This window comes from Pinus tabuliformis, chromosome 2_1 (assembly GCF_031772625.1).
Source record: "Pinus tabuliformis cultivar Carrire ecotype Pingquan chromosome 2_1, CPIR1, whole genome shotgun sequence".
NCBI classification, from domain to species: Eukaryota; Viridiplantae; Streptophyta; class Pinopsida; order Pinales; family Pinaceae; genus Pinus; species Pinus tabuliformis.
This window is the reverse complement of record NC_142299.1, coordinates 348814180-348833951: the sequence shown is the minus strand read 5'-3', so window position 1 is coordinate 348833951 and position 19772 is coordinate 348814180. Positions and strand designations below refer to the sequence as shown.

The 19772-nt window shown below is 40.9% G+C and overlaps 1 protein-coding gene across 2 annotated transcripts in view; it reads left to right on the top strand.

The window, feature by feature from the left end:
* The window catches only part of LOC149200289 (ALBINO3-like protein 2, chloroplastic), a 440553-nt gene that overhangs the window by 312039 nt on the left and 108742 nt on the right, over positions 1-19772 (top strand). For both annotated transcript variants that reach the window (XM_089402653.1, XM_089402652.1), the window contains 2 exons: positions 15669-15786; positions 16046-16108. In XM_089402653.1, coding sequence (XP_089258779.1) covers positions 15669-15786; positions 16046-16108 — 181 coding nt within the window. The remainder of the gene's footprint in view (positions 1-15668; positions 15787-16045; positions 16109-19772) is intronic.

Here is a 19772-nt window from a genome sequence, read left to right as displayed (position 1 = left end):
TTATAAATACTGCCATGTACTTTGTTTGCTGAGTCTTGCTATAGAACTTTGATGTGTGTTATGAGGTTGGTATGCCAATGAAGTGTTGTTGCTGTCAATAAGGGTATAGTACAGTGAGATAGTTGACCATTGTCAGTTGTACATTCATCTTTGTATGTTGCCACCGTGTATGGTGCCATGAGTTTTGATGCCTATAGTAGTTAGACTTGATGTCAGTATTGAGTCAGAGTGTGAAGGCAGAGTTGCACTGGAAAGAGATTGCTGCTACATTGCATCAAAACTTGATCTTGAAGCTCAAAGAGCCTATAGTTCTTGTAGCCTTGGACATGTTGCTATAGGGTGCTAGTACAGTCTGCTACCTTTCTTGCTATACATAAGGACGGATATAATTGTCTAGCCATTGCTGAGTTGAGTGAAAGGTTTTGCATGTATGTTGTCACTGAGTGTTGTTGAGAGGGTGTCTTGAGAGCATTATTATGGAGTACTTGAAGCACATGTTAAATCAACACAGCAATACGTCAATGGACTGTAATCTAGACCAAAGACCAAAATAAAATAGCAAGCCCTTCTCAAAAGGGGTTTATGTCATTCTTAAAAAAGAACAGCCAAGGGATCTGCAGAAAGAGCTAGAGATTGAAGACAAAATCCTTGCACTTGGGACAACTTTAAAACACACGAGGGTCACCGGAAAATTCATTTTCAAACTAGATGAACTGGATGCACTGATTTTCAAAGTGAACCAATTAGAAGGGAAGAAACTAATTTGGGCTCTAAAACCAGCTATGCTTGCTCTCATACAACATAAGTTCTTGGAGGAACCTTGTGAACGGGTCAAAATTTCAGTTGCATCTTGTCTCAGCAACATCATGAGACTAACTCACCTATAGCTCCTTACAATGATGATGTTATGAGGAGAGTTTCCAAGCTGATGGTAGAAACCTTGCGAGACTTGGATAAATCCATGGGTCCTACATTTTAGAAGAAGCTTCAAGTTTTGGAAATTATGGCCATGACTAGGACTTATGAAATCATGTTTGATGTAGAGTGTGATGGTTTGATCTTGCAAATGTTCCAATGCTTTTTCAGCACTAGGAGACATCATTGTGACTCAGTCAAATAGACATGCAACCCATCTTGTCATCATGTAGGGGAGGCTGTGATGCCATTTGCCGGAAGTTGCAGTCTCGATTGTTGTCCATTTGAAGGAGAGAACAGTTGGTTTCACCTGTTGGTTGAGCAGAACATAAATTTGCTCAAGAGGCAGTTGACTAGGGAGGAATAGCTGGGAGTTGATGGGAGATGCAGTGAGAACGAGTTAAGGAGAAAGTGTCTTTGCTTCATTTGCAAGGAACCTTGGGGAATTTGTTGATTTGGGGTAGCATCGAATGTGCTCTAAACCTCAAATTTTGCAGGGAGGCTTGGGCACAAGTATTCCAAAGAACCCAGAAAGTGTTTTGGGAAATTCCATCCAAAAGTGATTTTATTAAATTAATTAATATTTTTAATGGGGTTCCTAAGTCTAAACTTACAAAAATTAAAATATTAATGGGCATTAATCTAATCATGGCTGAAATTTCTAGAAAAAGCCATGGCTCAAGTCAAATCATTTCAGCCTTTGATTATGTTTTAATCTAGGCCGTTGGTTGCCCAACAAGAAGATATAAGAAGGGGCTTGAGGGTCATTTTGAAAAAATACAGAGATTGAGAAAATCGATTTTTTGAAATGAGAAGTTCTCAGGAGGAAAATCGATTGAGGATATCTTGCAGAGAGGGGCAGTGAGAATCCGGGAAAAGGAATTTTCGGAGAGTACCAAGCAGAGAGAGAACAGGTAGACGTCCAGAGGAAGGTTGACGCAGAGGCAACGCATTCAGTGAGAGGAAGTCGATTTTTTGCTGAGGGAAGTTGAAGTTCAGTTGCCGGAAGCCTGGGTGTGAGTCTAGGAGGTAGGAAAGTCGATTTCTCAGCCAATAGAGGATCTAGAGCAGAGAGGCAGTGTAATACCTAGGAGGGGTGACGCAAACGCTGCCCAGGGTGACACAGTTTTGTGCAAAAGCCACGCAGAGGGTGATGTAGAGCCTCCAAAGTTGAAGGATCAGTCATTGGTTCTCCAGTGACAGGGTGAGATCATTTCACCATTCTTTTCTTCATTATTCTCTCTGTAAAGGATTGCTAGTTTCTCATCCTAGAATTGTACTCATAATTTCTCCTGCATAATAATAAATCCTTAGAGTTGCTGCACCGGTTTTCTTGCATTGGGTTTTTCCAGGGACTATTTGTCTAAAAATAACTGTGTCCTATGTGTTGTATTTTTCTTTCTTCTCAGTATTTTGTTTGTGCATATATATAAATTAAGTGTAGGTTGCAGATGTATTTACTTCGAAATTTATCGTAGAAGACATTAAATAACTTGTGTGATTTAATCAAGTAGGAGGAGTAACATCAGTTTGCTGTAGTAGGGATTCTAATGTAGGAATTTTCACAGACTTGACCACTCATGCTCGAGTGACATGAAGGGGATGACAAAGGTAGATTAGGGGGAGACTCATTCTGACCTTCCAGATGAGGATTCTTCTAAAGAGCATCAGGAGGCATTTGAGGATGATGGCGGTAGCCATGATGTGCATAGCTATCTGGTGAATAGGTTTGATGAGCAACAAATTATTCCCATATGGGGAGGAGACCAAGGAGATGAGCTATCAGTAGAAATCCAACATGGTGAGCACATAGAGGAGCTTGAGATGACCTATACAGATGTTGACAACAACCCAAATATACATCCATGTTCGATGAGTCAGCATGTGCGGCACACAGTGGAGCACAATATGTTAGATGGGCCATTTTTGGAGAGTCAGCTAGTGGCTCATATTGAACCCATGATGGAGGAGGATGAGCAAGAGTCCCTGGGGCCATCCATTGATGAGGGGCATACTGATGTGCAGGTTGGCAGTAGGGTGGTAGTATTTGTAGACATTGGTCATCAGGAGGCGTTGAGACCTGACAGGATAGTTTTGCAGGTGACAAGTGCACCAGTGGGGCATGGAGTTTCTGGCCAGATGAGGCAGGCTCTTTTGGAGATAGTGGTGCATCCCTCTTTGGGTCTACCCATTAACGAGGTGCAGGTAGATGCAGTGGCAGCTAGAGTATTTACTGGCAACAATCCTCTCCAGTACATAGACAGGGCGTGCAACACGACTTGCACGCTTATAGTGAGAGAGGCAATGATTCCTAGACATATTTGGTTGATTGGTTGGGTAGAGCTGCATGAGTTTAGCATGGTGCAACATAGTACATTCATACCATATACAGGTGCACATGCATTTGATCCTTCCCACGAGTAGATTGGTGTTGGAATTTCTAAGTCTAACTGTTAGAAACCCTTATTGTACTTCTCTGATTTATTTTTGCCTACTTTTTCTGATTAATTAACAAGTTATTTACCATGTAAACACTGAAAATAAATACAAGTACATGCTCAACACATTACAAATCATCAACTGAAGGAAACTAAACAGGCACACAAGTGACACCGTTGTTTTTGGACCAGTGTCCCTGGAAAAACTCAATGTGGGAAAACCGGTGAAACTATTTGAGGGTTTTATTATTATGTAGTTTCTGAATACAATCTGGGTCAATGTTGCACGAAGCGGGAGCGAAGCGGAAGCGGAAGCGAGAGCGCGGAAGCGTCATTTTCCAAAAATCTAGGAAGCGAAGCGTCCGCGGAAGCGTCTGCTATATATATATATATTTTTTTTTATATTTTTTTGCATTTATACTCAAAACAAACATCCCAAATACCAAATTAATTGTAGAAAACATGAAAACATGCATATTTTTGCATAAATCAAGATAGATATGGCATCCATGATTCCATTGTAGTTACTAGTATGTACAACAATCATCTATATTCTAGCTATTACAAACATACATCAAATTTTTAAGCATATTATAAAACATAAAACATTTAAGCATATTATAAAACATAAAACATAGAGCATATTATGATTTATCTAGCAAGTGAGCAACTGTCAACATTTGTCATGTCCAAAATTCAAATAATAATGTTTACAAAATATGTCACTTGGTCACCGCCAAGCCAAAAAGGTTCAAAATTCAAATTCACAAGTCTACAAGTCTAATGAGTAATCTATGACAAAAAGTAGTAGATTGTGAATATATCTACTAATCTCTCCTCCTTCCACCACGAATAGAACGTGATGGCGGGCCTCCACGTGGTGGCAATGAAGAAGATGGTCCCTGTGTAAGTCGTGGCACTGAAACTGATGAAGAAGAACCCCCTGCTGTTGGTGTTGAACCATGGAACCTAGGAACCAAGGGACCAGATGGGGGTGGGGGTGGTGGCACATCAACACGGTCATCATCATCCTAGAATCGCTAAAAAAATTCATGCAAAAAGAAAAAAACACTAGTTAAGAAAAAAATTAAAAACATGAATTAGAGAAATGCTTTATAAGGGAAAATTGGAAAATTCATACCACAATGGACATACCTGGATAAGAGCATCCTCTAATTGCTTTAGTCGCAACACTCCATCCTCCAAATTGGGCTCCTCTGGATTCTTGTCCCAAATCAACAAGTCTTTATTAGACTTTGCATCTTCACAGTAATGGGACAACAATCGCAAGTTGTAATGAACATAAACCAAGCTCTCTGCCCGGTCTAAATTCAACCTGTTCCTTTTAACACTGTGGATGAAAGAATAAGAGCTCCAACACCTCTCTGCAGAAGAAGTGTTTACCACCTGTGATAGCACCCGCAATGCCAAACTCTGTAGAAGTGGAGTACCCCCTCCATGCATGTTCCACCACTCAAGAGCAGAAAAAGTCTCTCGATCTTGAATTGCATGCATGCTCCCAAATGGACCAGTGTTGAGCGTATAGTTGCTCACCTGTCTCCGTACCAATGCAGCCTCCTCCTCATCAGGGATTAATTTACTCAATGCAGCCATATATTTTTCGTGAACCTCTCTATCTTGGTGTGGTTTTTTCCTGCTCCCCCCCCCCAGGTGCTGGTGTTGAAAGCCATGATGGATGATAGTATTTAGGTGTCAAAACATATGCTAATGCATGCAATGGAATATTTAGCATTTCCCATCGGTTTTGCACCTCTACACGAATATAATTGTACAAGGTGGTATCTCTAGGCTCAACAATGTCTTTAATCTGCCCCAACATGCTATCCATTTGCTCATACACCTCCCCAATTACTGGTCGATCTGAATCTGCAAACTTGATCATGTAATAAATTGGTTTGGTGAATTGCAAAACATATTTAACCTGTGACCAAAAGTAACTGTCAAGAACAGTGTCCTTGACTGCATTAGCACCATCTGTGTCAGTGTTAATTTCATCCCATGTTTCAGCCAGTGTTGCACACATCGCGATCGGGATTTAATCGGCGCCGGGAAAAAAGCGGAAAAAATCGTTAAAATCGGGAAAAAATCGGAAAAAAGCGGGAAAAAATCGTTTGGCACAAAAATATTCATTTTTTTTTAAAAATTGAAAAAAAAAGAATATTTTTGTGCCAAACGATTTTTTCTCGCTTTTTTCCGATTTTTTCCCGATTTTAACGATTTTTTCCCGATTTTAACGATTTTTTCCCGCTTTTTTCCGATTTTTTCGATAAAAATCGTTATAAAAAAAAGTGGCGATTTTTATGTATAAAAATCGCGATTTGAATCGGCTAAATGAAAAAATCGCGCTTTTACGATAAAATCGCGATTTTATCGCGATTTTAACAACACTGGTTTCAGCACACACCAGATTAGTTAAAGCTTGTCTCACCCTCACTAGCCGCCTAAAGGTGAGGTAATAACTAGCAAATCTTGTCTTTGCAATTTTAAGCAATTGCAACTTGGAGTAAGTGCCATAGAAGTAGTTTACCCTTGTATGCCCTGTGATGAATTTAATGAGCTGCTTCCCTTTCCTGTAAACCTCAGCAATCCACCCACAATCTTTGTGTTTCACAATATCATCCATCAAAAGGTTCAATGTGTGAACCAGGCACCCAGACCAAAAGATGTGTGGATGAGTACGCTCAATAATTTTTCCTGCTGCCTTACAATTTGCTGCATTATCTGTGATCACTTGAACCACATTATTCGGACCAACATCTTTGATTGATTTCAATAGGAGATATGCAATGTTTTGTGCAGTTGCACTGATGGAGGAGGAGTCATGACATGCAATAAATACTGCACCACTAGAAGAAACACCAAGAACATTTAACAAATGTTGGTTTCTAATATTTGTCCACCCATCTGATACAATGGATACCCCAGAATCCACCCACTCATGTGTAAAACGTGTCAAAGCTCTTTGAACCTTAGCTTTTTCTCTTTCTAATAACACTGTTCTAGCTTTCTCATAGTTGGGGGCCTTGTATCCTTTTGGGGCTTCATTGATGGCCTTTACCATGTCATGCCAATAGGGAGAGCGAAGCACATTGAATGGTACACCGCAAGCACAAAGAAAACAGACTATCTTTCCATCCACATCATCCCTCCCAACAACATTAAGGAAATCCCCTATTGTTCTTCTACCTCCAGAGGTTGCAGAAGTACCATGAGGAGATGGGCAACTACCAAATTTAGAGGTTGCACTTGATTCAGAATGAGTTTTTTGTTTCTTGTTTTTTTGTTGTGCAGCCATCTCTATTTGGATGTATTTTCTTCTTTCTTCAGTTGAAATGTTTGGGCAAATTTGTACCCCCACAGAACCCTTTTTTTCATCACTGTCCAGCACCCCACAAAGATGCCTCCTCAGACGGGTATATGAACCACAATATGGTTTTCCTCCATGACAACCATGAGGGCACACAAATTTGTAAGATCCACCACCCTTTCCCCCATCAAGTTTGGTCACATAGTTCCACAAGGGTGTTGATGTACCTTTCCCATCTTGTGCTTCAGTGTCCCCTTCAAGTTCATCCCCTTCCTCTTCAAACCCTTCCTCCTCATCATACATTGGGTCACTACTATTAGGACCAAGTTCATCCCCTTCCTCTTCCCTTCTATTCCTCACCCTTGCCATCATTAAAACCAAGAGTGGAATGATACATAGAAGCCAAAAGAACACCATATTGGAATATGGATATAGGTGGTGGACAACCTGTAAATAAAGGAGCAAGTAGAAACAATGGGAAAGAGTAGGAGAGGGAGGAGAAAAATACAAATTTTTTTTCAAAAAAACAAGGGAGTTTGGGGTTTGAACTTACCTCTTTAGCTCTTGTAGATGAAGTCCTCCAAGCTCTTGCTCCAAGCTCCTCCTCCTTCTCCTAGCTTCTCCTTCTTCACTCCTCCAAGCTCTCCTCTCTTCTCCTCTCCTTTCCTCTCTTCTCTTCTCCTCTCCTCTCTTCTCTTCTCCAACTCTCATAAACTCAAAGTGAGAAAATGAGGAATGAATGGGAGCTTTATGCTTTTCATTCCTCACCCTAAACTCACCCTAAACTCACCCTAACCCACCCCCTCATTGCTAAGTTAAGTTAACTTTAAAAAAAAATTAAAAAAAATGATGTGTCTTTCCTTAGCCCACGCGGTTTTTTCGGAAGCGCTCGTGAAGCGTACGCTTCCGGGCCCGAAGCGTGGCGCTTCCGGAGGCCCGAAGCGCCTTCCGAAGCGCGCTTCGGGGCCCACACTTCTCAAAAACTAGGAAGCACATAAAAAATCCGGAATCGCGCTTCGGAAAAGTTGGAATCGCGCTTCCTTGGGCGCTTCCGGAACGCTTTCGTACAGGACGCGATTTCGGCCTAGCATCCGGGGGGGGGGGCGCTTCCTGCAACACTGATCTGGGTGCTAAAACTGGCTCACCCAATGGAGAATAATCTTGGTAGTAGTACCTCTCTACTCGGAAGCAGATATTCTAGCTAAAACCTCGGATAAACACTCTGACAGCTCCTAGCTCCAATCTGCCCCATGAAAACCCCAACGTCAGCCTCTAGGGACTGCGTCAGCCCTATCCGGCTAAGCATCTGCCCAATGTCACCCTATCTCGCCCTGCGTCAGCCCTTAGAGCCTCTATGTCACCCACACTAGCTTTCTAAGGCAGTACGCAACTCCAAGCTGCCTCTGCGTGAGCCCTGGCTGGCTATGCGTGAACCTCTAGTTGGCTCTGCGTCCCTCTCTCCCGGCTTCTGCGCTGATCCTCCTGGTGCTATCTCTGCCTCTCTGCTTTTGTCTTCACTACTACTCAGCGAAAACTTTGATCACTCTTTCGACTTCCTCAGCAAACCGGACCCCAGAAAATCGAAATCTTGATCAACTCGGTGTGTTCTCCAAGTGACCCTCTAGCCTCCCCTTATACTTTTCTCATTGACAATTCAACGACTGAGATTAAGTCCCTAATCAACGACTAAGATTAACTCTGGCTTGATGCATGACTTTTGGACTCTTCTAACACATATTTATATTAATTCACATTAATATTTTATTTTCCCTAAGTTTAGACTTAGGGACTCCATTAAAAATATTAATTATTTTAATATCTCCCAAACTGTTTAGAATCTGCCCAAACCATTTCTCGGTATTGGAGATCTCATGTGCTTTTGCCTCTCCACCAATTTTCGTGGCTAGAGCACATCCGATGCTACCCCAAATCAACACTCCTCCTTAGGAGGGACTGTGCTATAGTAATACTCCTCATTGAGCATCACCCTAATCATCCGGCACCGGTCCCTGTGCCGATGCTAGGCCTGCTGCCCAACATCCTCTCCATTGCTGCATCATGTACTATTACGCATGACCCTATCACTGCCAATGCTGCATCTGTACGACAACTCCTTCTGCATTCGTGTTACAGCCCATGGCCCTGCCACTATAATTGTGGCATCTGCACTGCAACCCCTCTCATCATGCTGCCCATAGCACTGCCACTGCTAACTGCTGCACTGCAACTCAGTGACTGAGAAGTAAGTAACTAATCTCCCAACTCTGACATCTCTGTCAGGGTAGAGACACCCACGAGGCTGAAAACTCCCTTTGTTGTTGACAAGTGCACCCTCTCTGACCTTTGCGCTACTGCAACAACTCCCCGCATCTCGCATCGTTGCACACCTTTTTGTGCCATCCTGCGCTGGTGCAACACTCCCATGCCTCTCACACTGTTGCAGCCTGCTAGCCTCGTGCTGTCCTGGGAATCCTGCACTGTAGCTCCCTCAGTCTCTCCATCCTCGTCCGTCTCTACTGACATCCGCCAACACTCCTACTCCTCTTCGGGTCTCCCGTATCCAGGTATAATCCAAGAGGCTGGGTACCTCGAGGATCCTGTCCCTCGTCGTCTTTAGTCCGTCTGATTACAACTCCATGTCTCCCCTTTTCTGCTCAAGTGGCGTGTGAGCACTCATGGCACAATCATCATCTGTCTCTAATTCCTTCTCTGTCCTTGCTGGCGCAACCTTGGTCTCGGAAGCCTCTCCCTTTCTCTTCTTCCTCAGGCATTGGCTCGCATAGTGACCGAGTTCCTCACTGTTGAAGCATTTGACCTTGGAGAGGTCCTTCTTCTTTTGTTTCTCCTGCTTTCCCTCAGATGCTAGGGCAATATCCTCCTCTTCATCCTTGGTCTTGCCCTGTTAGGTACTGTTCTGACTATAGTTCCCCACCAACTTCACTCTGCAACTTACCCATAGCCTCCTAAGCCCCAACAAACTGAAGGTTAGAGCTTCTAGGCTCTGCGCAATCCCGACACCAGCAAAATCCACACCTCCTAGCCACAGGCGTCAATCCTTCCTTACTGAGAAAGATGATCAGGCACTGCGTAGGTCGAGTTTGCTCCCTTCTGCCACTGCGCTGATCCTCTTCCCGGCTCAAACTTGATGATGCAGGCACTGCGTCACCCCTTCCTTGCTGCTTCTCTGCTAGGAACAACTTCTGTCACTTGAGATAGCTATTTTTTGCTGCTGTTGCTCTGCTCGCTGATGTCCTCTGTTCTCCTGTGATCTGCAACCACGCTCTGATACCATGTTGGAATTTCTAAGTCAGACTGTTAGAAACCCTTCATGTACTTCTCTGATTTATTTTTGCTTACTTTTTTTGATTAATTAACAAGTTATTTACCATGTAAATACTGAAAATAAATACAAGTACTTGCTCAATACATTACACATTATCAACTAAAGGAAACAAAACAAGCACACAAGTGACACCGTTGCTTTTGGACCAATGTCCCCGGAAAAGCCCAATGCGGGAAAACTGGTGCAACTATCTGAGGGTTTTATTATTATGCAGTTTTTAAATACAATCTGGGTGCCAAAACTGGCTCACCCAACAGAGAATAATCTAGGTAGTGGTACCTCTCTACTCGGAAGCAGATATTCCGACTGAAACCCCGGATAAACACTTCGACAACTCTCAACTCCAATCTGCTCCACGAAAACACCAGCTCAACCTCTAGGGATTGTGTCAGCCCTTTCTGGCCCAGCGTTTGCCCAACGTCACCCTAGCTCGCCCTGCGTCAGCCTCTGGAGGCACTACGTCAACCCTTGGAGCTTCTACATCACCCACACTGGCTCTCTAAGGCACTGCACAACTTTTGGCTGCCTCTACATGAGCCCTGGCTAGCTATGCATGAACCTTTGGCTGGCTCTGTGTCCCTCTCTCCCGGCTTCTGCGCTGATCTTCCTGGTGCTATCTCCGCCTCTCTGCTTCTGTATTCACTGCTCCTCAACTGCAACTCTGATTACTCTTTCGACTTCCTCAGCAAACCATGCTCCAGAAAATCGAAATCTTGATTGACTCGGTGTGTTCTCCAAGTGACCCTCAAGCCTCCTCTTATACTTTTCTCGTTGACAATTCAACAACCGAGATTAAGTCCCTAATCAACGGCTATGATTAACTCTGGCTTGATCCACGACTTTTGTACCCTTCTAACACAGTTTTATATTAATTCACATTAATATTTTATTTTCCCTAAGTTTAGACTTAGGGACTCCATTAAAAATATTAATTATTTTAATATCTCCCAAACTGTTTAGAATCCGCCCAAACCATTTCTGGGTATTGGAGATCTCATGTGCTTTTGCCTCTCCACCAATTTTCGTGGCTAGAGCACATCCGATGCTACCCCAAATCAACAATTGGCAGGAGATTATGAGTTGGTATCCTGTTGGTGGCACAATATTCTCAGTCAGGAGCATAATGCAGTAGGGACCCTTAGACATGAGGAGTACTACATGCTCCAATTAGTGGTGGGAGGTAGGCCAACAACTTTCCAACACTTCAAGCCTGCATCTACATAGTGGGACTGACCTTGGCCTATGCCAAGGGTTGGACTGGAGAGAGGTGATGAGTTGATACGCGATTAATGGAGCAACATTCATAGCCAAAGCTATAGCACAACAGGAACTATGGAGCATTGATGCCTGTTCTAGGTGGCATTGGGATCCAAGAAGATTTGTTGATGGCAGTTAGAGATTGATCTGGGATATAGGCGTTGAGGGGCCCATTCATGGTGGGTTGACATAGAGGCATAACATTATTCTGTGGTTTGTATGGGCTCCATGAATTGGGCCTTAGTTGCATTGGGCCACTAGACTGGTCCACAGGTTTGGATTGCTTGAGGGCAAGCAAACTTGGGGTGGGAGGATTTGTGATGTTCCCTTTTCTGGTGTTCCTTATGGCATGGTTAGTACAAACTTTCAAGGTTGGAGATAGACAAGTCACAGGTGCAAGGTTACGTAATCAATGGGCCCATGGAATTTTCGAGATGTTTTATGGGACCTGTAGGAGTTCACTTGCCATATTCCATCATTAGGATTGATTTTTCACAACTTGCTTCTCATTCCATTGCATTCTGACAATTTTCGTAATACAGGATTATAATTGTGCCTAACTCAATTAATTATGCTTAAGGTGGCATTTTGAGAGGAATACTTGACGGAACACCTTAGTGTAATAGCTTGTTGGAACTAGAACGAGAAGATCTACAGGATGAGATGGTTAGAAGTGATTTTCAGTGGCCTGAGGAGGCATGGTGGCCAATTTGCCATTTTCTCTCTTTAAAAAGGTATTTTCATTGAAGTAAAAAGAGGGAAATGTGCTCAATGATTAAAATAATAATAGAATAGGAGATTCTAGAGGGGTCCATCAAATCTATAAAACAAGGAGGAGGAGGCCAATAGAGGACATCTTGGATTGTTGATATTTTTTGTAGATGAGGTTTGGAGAACCTAGTTCCCAACTTCTATAGCCCCAAGACAAAAAACTTCGGATTTGCTATTGGGTGTTGGACGAAAACCCAACACTGTTGAGGAGATTTCGCCTAGAAATCTCACAGTGCTTCAGCGGATTTTTGGAGAGAATAGGGTTGCAGTATCAGGTTTGCAGTAGTGTTCTCACAAGGCCATCTACATCATTACCAGCGGTCATACATCATTTTTGTCAGAGATTTGTTTTTGGGTTTTGCTCCACTTGCTTGGCAAGCCCAGGTCCCACTATTCCTTCATGTTGATGTACTCTTTCTAGTGTATTAATCAATGGCGTAGTGATTTAATTGATGTCTCTTTATGTATCAAATTGTTGGATTGTGTGTCTATTTGCGATTATTTTGCTGTTCAAGTTCAGTTATGGTATTTACTGTTAAAATTTTCCATTAGGGATATTACAAAAATACAGAAGTTCTCTATAACGCAGAAATCATTCTAGAAATTCCACCTACAAGTTTCTCAATTAGATTATTTGCTTATTTTTAAATATTTCCTAAGTCTAAACTTAAGGAAAGGTGTTAATTAATCATTATTAATTGGGATAAGGTGTGAATCATCTAGAAACTCACACGGATCGACTGCGATATGATCTTAGCCATCAATTAAGACTTAGTCTTGGTCGTTAGAGTCCCAATAAAAGATTATAAGAAGAAGTCGATGGGTAGATAGAGAACACACACTTGAGCTTGATTTCCTTGGAGAGTTCGATTTTTCTAGAGAGCAGTTGTTGCTGAAAGAGTTCGAGCTTCAGATGGGAAGCGGAGATAGAGAGGGGCATAGATAGTGAGGCTAGAGGAAGATTTTCCAGATCTGGTGAGTACTTTGCGGAGAGACAAAGATAGCTTGGGTTGTGCAGAAGCCTGTAAGAGGTAGTTCGATTTTGCTAGAGAGAAGCTTCCCAGAGGTCGGGAAAGTGTTCCAGAGTACCGGAGAGACAACTTCCTGGTTAGCAGCAGGGAGGATGGCTTGTTTGGTAGTTGATTCAAGCAGTGTGGAAAGGATTGCTCTAGGGTGATGTAGGCCTATGCAAAGCTGGTTGGACGGCTAACTATTCAGTAGCTGTTAGGGCCCAGATTGCTTTTGGGGTGAGGAAAAATTCCTCACTAGATTTTTTCCAGTATTTTTTCTACAGGATAGCCTATATTTGGGGTCTAGATTGTACTTAGAATTTCATTGTTGCTTAATAATATAATACCATCAACTGCTGTGCTGGTTTTCCCAAGTTGGGTTTTCCGGGGACTTTTGTCCAAAAATAAGAGTGTCAATTCTTATGTCTGTGTGCTAGGATATTTCTTAGTTTCCAGTGCTATTATTTTTTGCAGTTTATTTGTGAAGGTTGCAGTGTGATTTATTCGATATTTGTTGTAGCAAATCAATAGTTAATTAATTAACAATTAGAAGAATTAATTCTAGTTGTTGCAATAGGATTTCAGACTTGAAATTTTCACATGGGTTACTATTCAAAAGGTACTTTGATCATTTGGCAATTGGGTGCTTATACTTGTTTGTTTTGGCCGTTTAGTATGGATAAAGGGTTGATTTAGAAGATTGACTGATTTAGAAGATTGACTGATGTTGACTATAAATCTGTTCTCTCACCTTACCAGGTTATAGAAGGGGCACTACTTGGAAAACCTGGATTGAAATAGTGTGTTCATTATCCCCTATAACATACTTGACACTTCCCATCACACATTATAAGTCCCATGTACTACATTCATTCTTCAGGTCTAACTTGTTATTAGTTGACTTGGATTTGGCACCCATATGTCCACACTCCTTAAGTAGGGCTGGAAACATTGCATTGGAGATTGTTGCAACTAAAAGAATGGAAAAGTATATCATTGCCACAACAAAAAGAAAAAGAAAAAAATCAAAATGCAAAATATGGTTGAGAAATAAGTTAGCACGTGGGTAAAAGCCTAGCATGAGCTCTAACCTCCTCATTAGCCATCACCTGGTTCCTGAGCACATGATGCCTCCTTCACATCAAAAATGAACCTTTGCATGTGCCAACCCTAGTGAGCGATGAACTGTCTCACCTTGAGCGGTAATATAAAATGCTACATCATGGAGAGTAAACTCTAACCCTTTAGCTATGCATTGCAATACAAAGCATAATCATCAAGTAAAAGGCACACTAGAGGGGTGGAAAAAGCAGGCTGAGCATGGTAACTCATCCCTCCATGATTGCTCCTTCCTTTATATTCATACACTCAGGATGTGAATTCCCATCAGTTGGTCCCCTTGACCATGGAAATAGGCCAAGAAGCTTTTTCGCCTCCATTCTCATACATTTACACTAACACCTATTGGTTGAAGACTTGACCTTGGCAATGCCACCTCCCCTTGAGGGTTGGAAGCACCTAATATGGTTGATCATTAGCCACTGTGCTGCTGCCTGGCCACAATAACTTGCTGCTGATGTCTAGGTGGCCTGATATACCTGCTGGTAAGGGATCTGGTCTGGCAGTGTCTAATCTAAATAACAATTCTTTATATAGTTACTGGAGAGACAGTTTGAGGGTTGGACAGTATTACTCTCTTAGCAATTTTTAGCAGCGAACAACTCTTCTCTCATGGACCTTTATACCTCACACTACTACCACTATTGGAAGGAAGGAGACCTATGGCAGCCTGTCACCTATCACTCACTATGATGCAATGAATCTCCTGGGTAACATGTGATTTGATCTGATTGTTCTTTTTTCTAGCTCTTTGAATCTATCGGATGTTCATTGGTTGCTATTGCAGTGTTATGGCCAGTTAACATGCATTTGTTTTGATTTAATATGCACTTGCTCAATCTACTCTTCTACTAATCTGTTGTTACAACTTCCTTTTTTGATATGATCTCAACCATTTCCATTTTTATTTGAAATTTATGTTCACTCTCGACTGTTTATGGACCACTCAAGAGTGAGTCTCTGTGTGCATCATCATGGAAATATTTGCAGATTTATTGCTTTTATGCCAGTATACACTCCCTAGGGACAGCCCCCTTTGACTAGAAAAGAACTAGTCTGAACAGAGAGGCTTCCAACCGTGACTGAGGTTGGATTGCCTATCCTTATTAAGTGAATCTGCTTGTGCATTTGCATGATAACACATCTGTACCTATGATCCATGAGGAGACTGTACACGCCACCATCTAGAGGCTTGTATTCGCCTGTCTGTACAGCTGCATACTGCACAGTGGCCTCCATCACATCTATACAGTTGCAGCCTCATGTTTGTCTGTACAGTTGTGGCTCTCTATATTTACTCTGATTTACCTTTCATTTGTTTTATCTTAAAAAATAATGCAATACATAATTTAGGTATTTTTTCAGCATTTGATTAATAAATAGTCCCTTGGGCCGGCTTATAAGTTGCTGGGTTTACTAATCTTTTCCATAAAACTATAAAATAGTGATGATTAACGTGAATTGTTGGACACTGATGCTTCCTGCAGAGAAGCAGTAAAAAAGGATCCAGGAAGGCCAGAAGTCTATATTGCTCTGGGCAAGATTCAGCTTTCAAAAAAGCTATGGATAGAAGCTAGTGAACACTTTGAGCTTGCTATTGCTAAGGTATATGCCAGTACTATGTTTCTTTTATCAGTTATTCTGCATGTGATCCTTAATATTAAAAAGGTGCCATGCAAGGTCAGCTTTAAACCATAAGGTCCTACACCAGTAACCTTGGGACAATCCAACATGTTTCAATTCAAACAATTCACACATATAAGTAGATCATAACCAGGACATTCTGAAACATTTTAAACCTGGTAAAAGTAATTTACATTTTTTTTTTTGGATTGCATGATTACATTACTTTGCTGCCTCCCAGGGTAGGAATGATGATGTTCTGATCGCAGCATATATGGGTGCAGGTGTTGCTTTATTTTCTCAGGTAAGCTGAAAGTCAGTGGATTAAACTCTTACACTAGTATCAGCGTCAGTTAGGAACTTTCCATGTGCATGAATTTATATGATTGGTTCAAGGGTAATTTAAATCTATTTTGTTAGGTGTATGCTATACTGACCGTTGCTACTCCAATAATTTTGTACGATGCCTGATTTATTGTTTTTATTGGCTTTTTCACATCAAGCAGGCTTATGTAATTACTCATTACAAGTGTTAACATATATGATCACTCAACCCCATCAAGCTTGCCTCTGTTTCATCATAGTCAATAATATACTCTTTAAAACTTAAGGTAGCTATTATCCTTCAAATTTCTATGAATGTGACAAGCTGTAAATGGATGCACTCTTCTAGGTTACATCTGGATTTTTAAAATTTCAGGCCATACCAGCAATTTTAGCAGATATAAATTTGAAATTGAATTTGAAACTTATATAACTGTACAGTAGGGACCAAAATATGTGAAAGGGACTAATGACTTTGTTACCCAGCAAAATTGGTAACCCTATAGGAGAAAAATTTTCTCCTATTCTTCACATTCTGCTGGTCCCTTGACAGCCACCACTAGCTGATGACATGCCATTAGATCTCCGCCACCTGCATCAGACATATGTTTCTCACCCATCCGGCAAGAGCATATGGATGAAGGTGGGCTTCTGATCAAAAGGTGCTTTATTCATTTTGCAATCGGGTACTTATGCTTGTTTGTATTTGAGCATTTGATATGGATTATAGGGTGAATTGGAGAGTGGTTTTGACCATGATCTTGTTCTCTTGCCTTAAATGGGGGCTAAATCTTTGACCTAATCCAGTGGGACCTCCTCTAATGGCCCAATGGGTATAGGAAGGGCACTACTTGGGAAGCCCTGATGAGATAGCGTAGTTCTATCTATCCCCATTCCATACTTACCACTTTCTATCATACATTACAAGTCCTTATCTCACATTCATTCTTTGGATTCAACTGACCTTTAGTTCTTTGGGATTTGGTACCCATACATCCACATACCTAGGCCGCACCAGGAACTTTGCCCTGGGAGGTTGATGCAACTAAAAGAAAAGAAAAAAGGACATTATGGCCACAAACAAAATCAAAGGAAAGAATATCAAAATTCAAAAGATGGTTGGGACATACAAATTAGCATGTGGGCAAAAATTGAGTGTGAGCTCTACCTCACTCCTTATGGCCATCACCTAGTTCTTGAGCACATGTTGTTCCATTACATCAAGAAAAGAACCCTTGCATGTCTCAACCCCGATGAGCGATGAAATGATTCATCTTTTGTTGGAAAATCAAAGTAGTTATATTAGGGTTTGATTCTCCTTTCTTGATAATTACTTGTAAGTGTGTTGGCTTCTTTTACTTCTTTATTATCTTATCTTTCATCAAGCAATTACCATATTATGTGTGCACTGTGTATGAAGATCACAAAACAAAAGACACAAGATATAGGCATTATGCCAGGGAAAAACCCCCCTCGAGGGGAAAACCTAGTCAAGATAATTCTTCCTTTCAATAGTATTCTTTGAGACTGTTGGACACCTAATCCTTAATGGGTTAGTGTAAAAGCCGAATGGACAAAAGGAGTCCAAGAGACCTTGGGATATGGAACCCAACAGTCACATAATGTACTATAAATGTATATCTTTTGTTAATAAAAACGGTACTCATGTTTTATCCTTCATATTCTATTGCTGCCCATGTGTGTTTAACATGGTATCAGAGCAGGCGTATTCCTGCCCTGCATAATTAATTTGAGCCACTTGTTTTATGGCCTTTCTCTGCAGGTCATTTCTGCCATCAATTCTGCATTTTATAAATATTTTCTCAGCTAAATTCTAGCTGGAATCTCTGCCAACAAATTGTTGAACATGTTTCTCTTAATTTTTCTGAGCAAATCAAGTCTATCTCTCTATGCATTTTAGAACTATATCTGTCATATTTCTACCCAGGCATTACTCTGCCACACTACATCTAACCATTAATATTCTCTAACGCTGATATAAAATATCATTGCTGCTCGCCAAGGATTTGAAGAGTCGATTCATATTCCCTTGAATAGTGTTGGCCTGTGCTGCATATAGTTTTGAAAATCAATTCAAAATTGCTCTCTGCCATTTTCTATCCTGCTATTCTAAGTCTGCTCAGTCATTCCTCTGTAGTAATCTGCTCAAAAAAAAAAGAGAGGAAGAAAAGTAATGCCATTCTGTTAAGCTTCCACGCAGTTCTGCCATTTTCTACTGCTTGTCAGAACTTGAGCATTTTATTCTTCACTGAGAGAGCAGGCACTAAGCCTTATTGGTTAGAATTGCATGGTCCAAGAGAGAAACACACATGAGCCTTGTTGTCGCGCAGATTGACACGACAACACTCAGATCGGGGGCTGTCACTCTGATCACCGATCCCTCCGTTTAAGCCTGTCTCCCGTGGCTAAGGGGGGTAGACCCTATGAGGTGATGAAGACCAACTGTCGACCAGTTGGTTGGGAGACACGATATGAAAAGCACTAAAAGGATTTAGAAGTTAAAAGACCAGTGCCTTAAGAGATTAATTTTTAAACGATTACTTGTTAGATGATATAGAAATATAGACCATGAACAACAATCATTTGTCATCAAATATCTTGAACGATGCTAAATATCCAGTAAAACCACAAAGATTACCAAAACGAGAGAAGATGCTTAAACGATGATCCAGCGATTAAAGCTTCAAAAGATAAAATTCGATTTTAAACACTAACCAGATGTCACATTTATGCAATTTTTTTTTTTTTTTTTTGAATGATCATTCAAGCACATGCAAATGATAAACATTAATCCCACATCAGATAATTTCCCGAGAATAACAGAATCTGGCCAAAGAAAAATTTCCAATTTTTTTTAATTTTTTTTTAATTAATTAATTAATTTATTTTGAATAAATTTAAAAGAAATTTAAGCTACACCAAACCCTAAAAAAAATGAGATTCAAGCTATATATAAAAATATTATTAAAATCTAAATCAAAACTAAAAACTAAACTAAATAAAAAAAATCAAAACCTAAATGAAAACCCCTTTTTTTATTTATATATATAAAAATCTAAATTTAAAAATTAAAGAAATCCTAAAAGAAAAGAATTATCAAAATACTAAAATTTTAATCCTAAATAAAACGATTTTTTAATCTAAACAAAACTAAAAAGAGGGAAATAACCTATGTCTAAAACTACATCTAACAAACCTAAAACTAAATACGCGAATGCATCTAATAACGCAGAACTAATAAAACAAAGAAGTCGTGACCCGTAGAAAGAAATGACAGCGGAGGGCAAACACATGGATCGGTTCGAAACATTACCTGAACACTGCATAAACGACTTCGATTTGCTCGGATTAGCTACCTGGCGTTAAATGGTTCACATTGAATGGCTTTTCTTACGCAGTCATGTCAATACCTTTTGGAAACGTGAGGCATGAACACGATTTATGCATATATGCACAGTCGACGGCGGAGAGGAATGTTGCAGACGGATCTGGACGGCAGTGAGAGCAGGGATAATACGCAGTGGATTCAAGAAATCACGTGGCCAGATGATGAAGACGCCGGACGGATTGCAGCCATTGAGGATCGATTTTGAAACCATGTTGATTACAAACCCTGTGCAGAT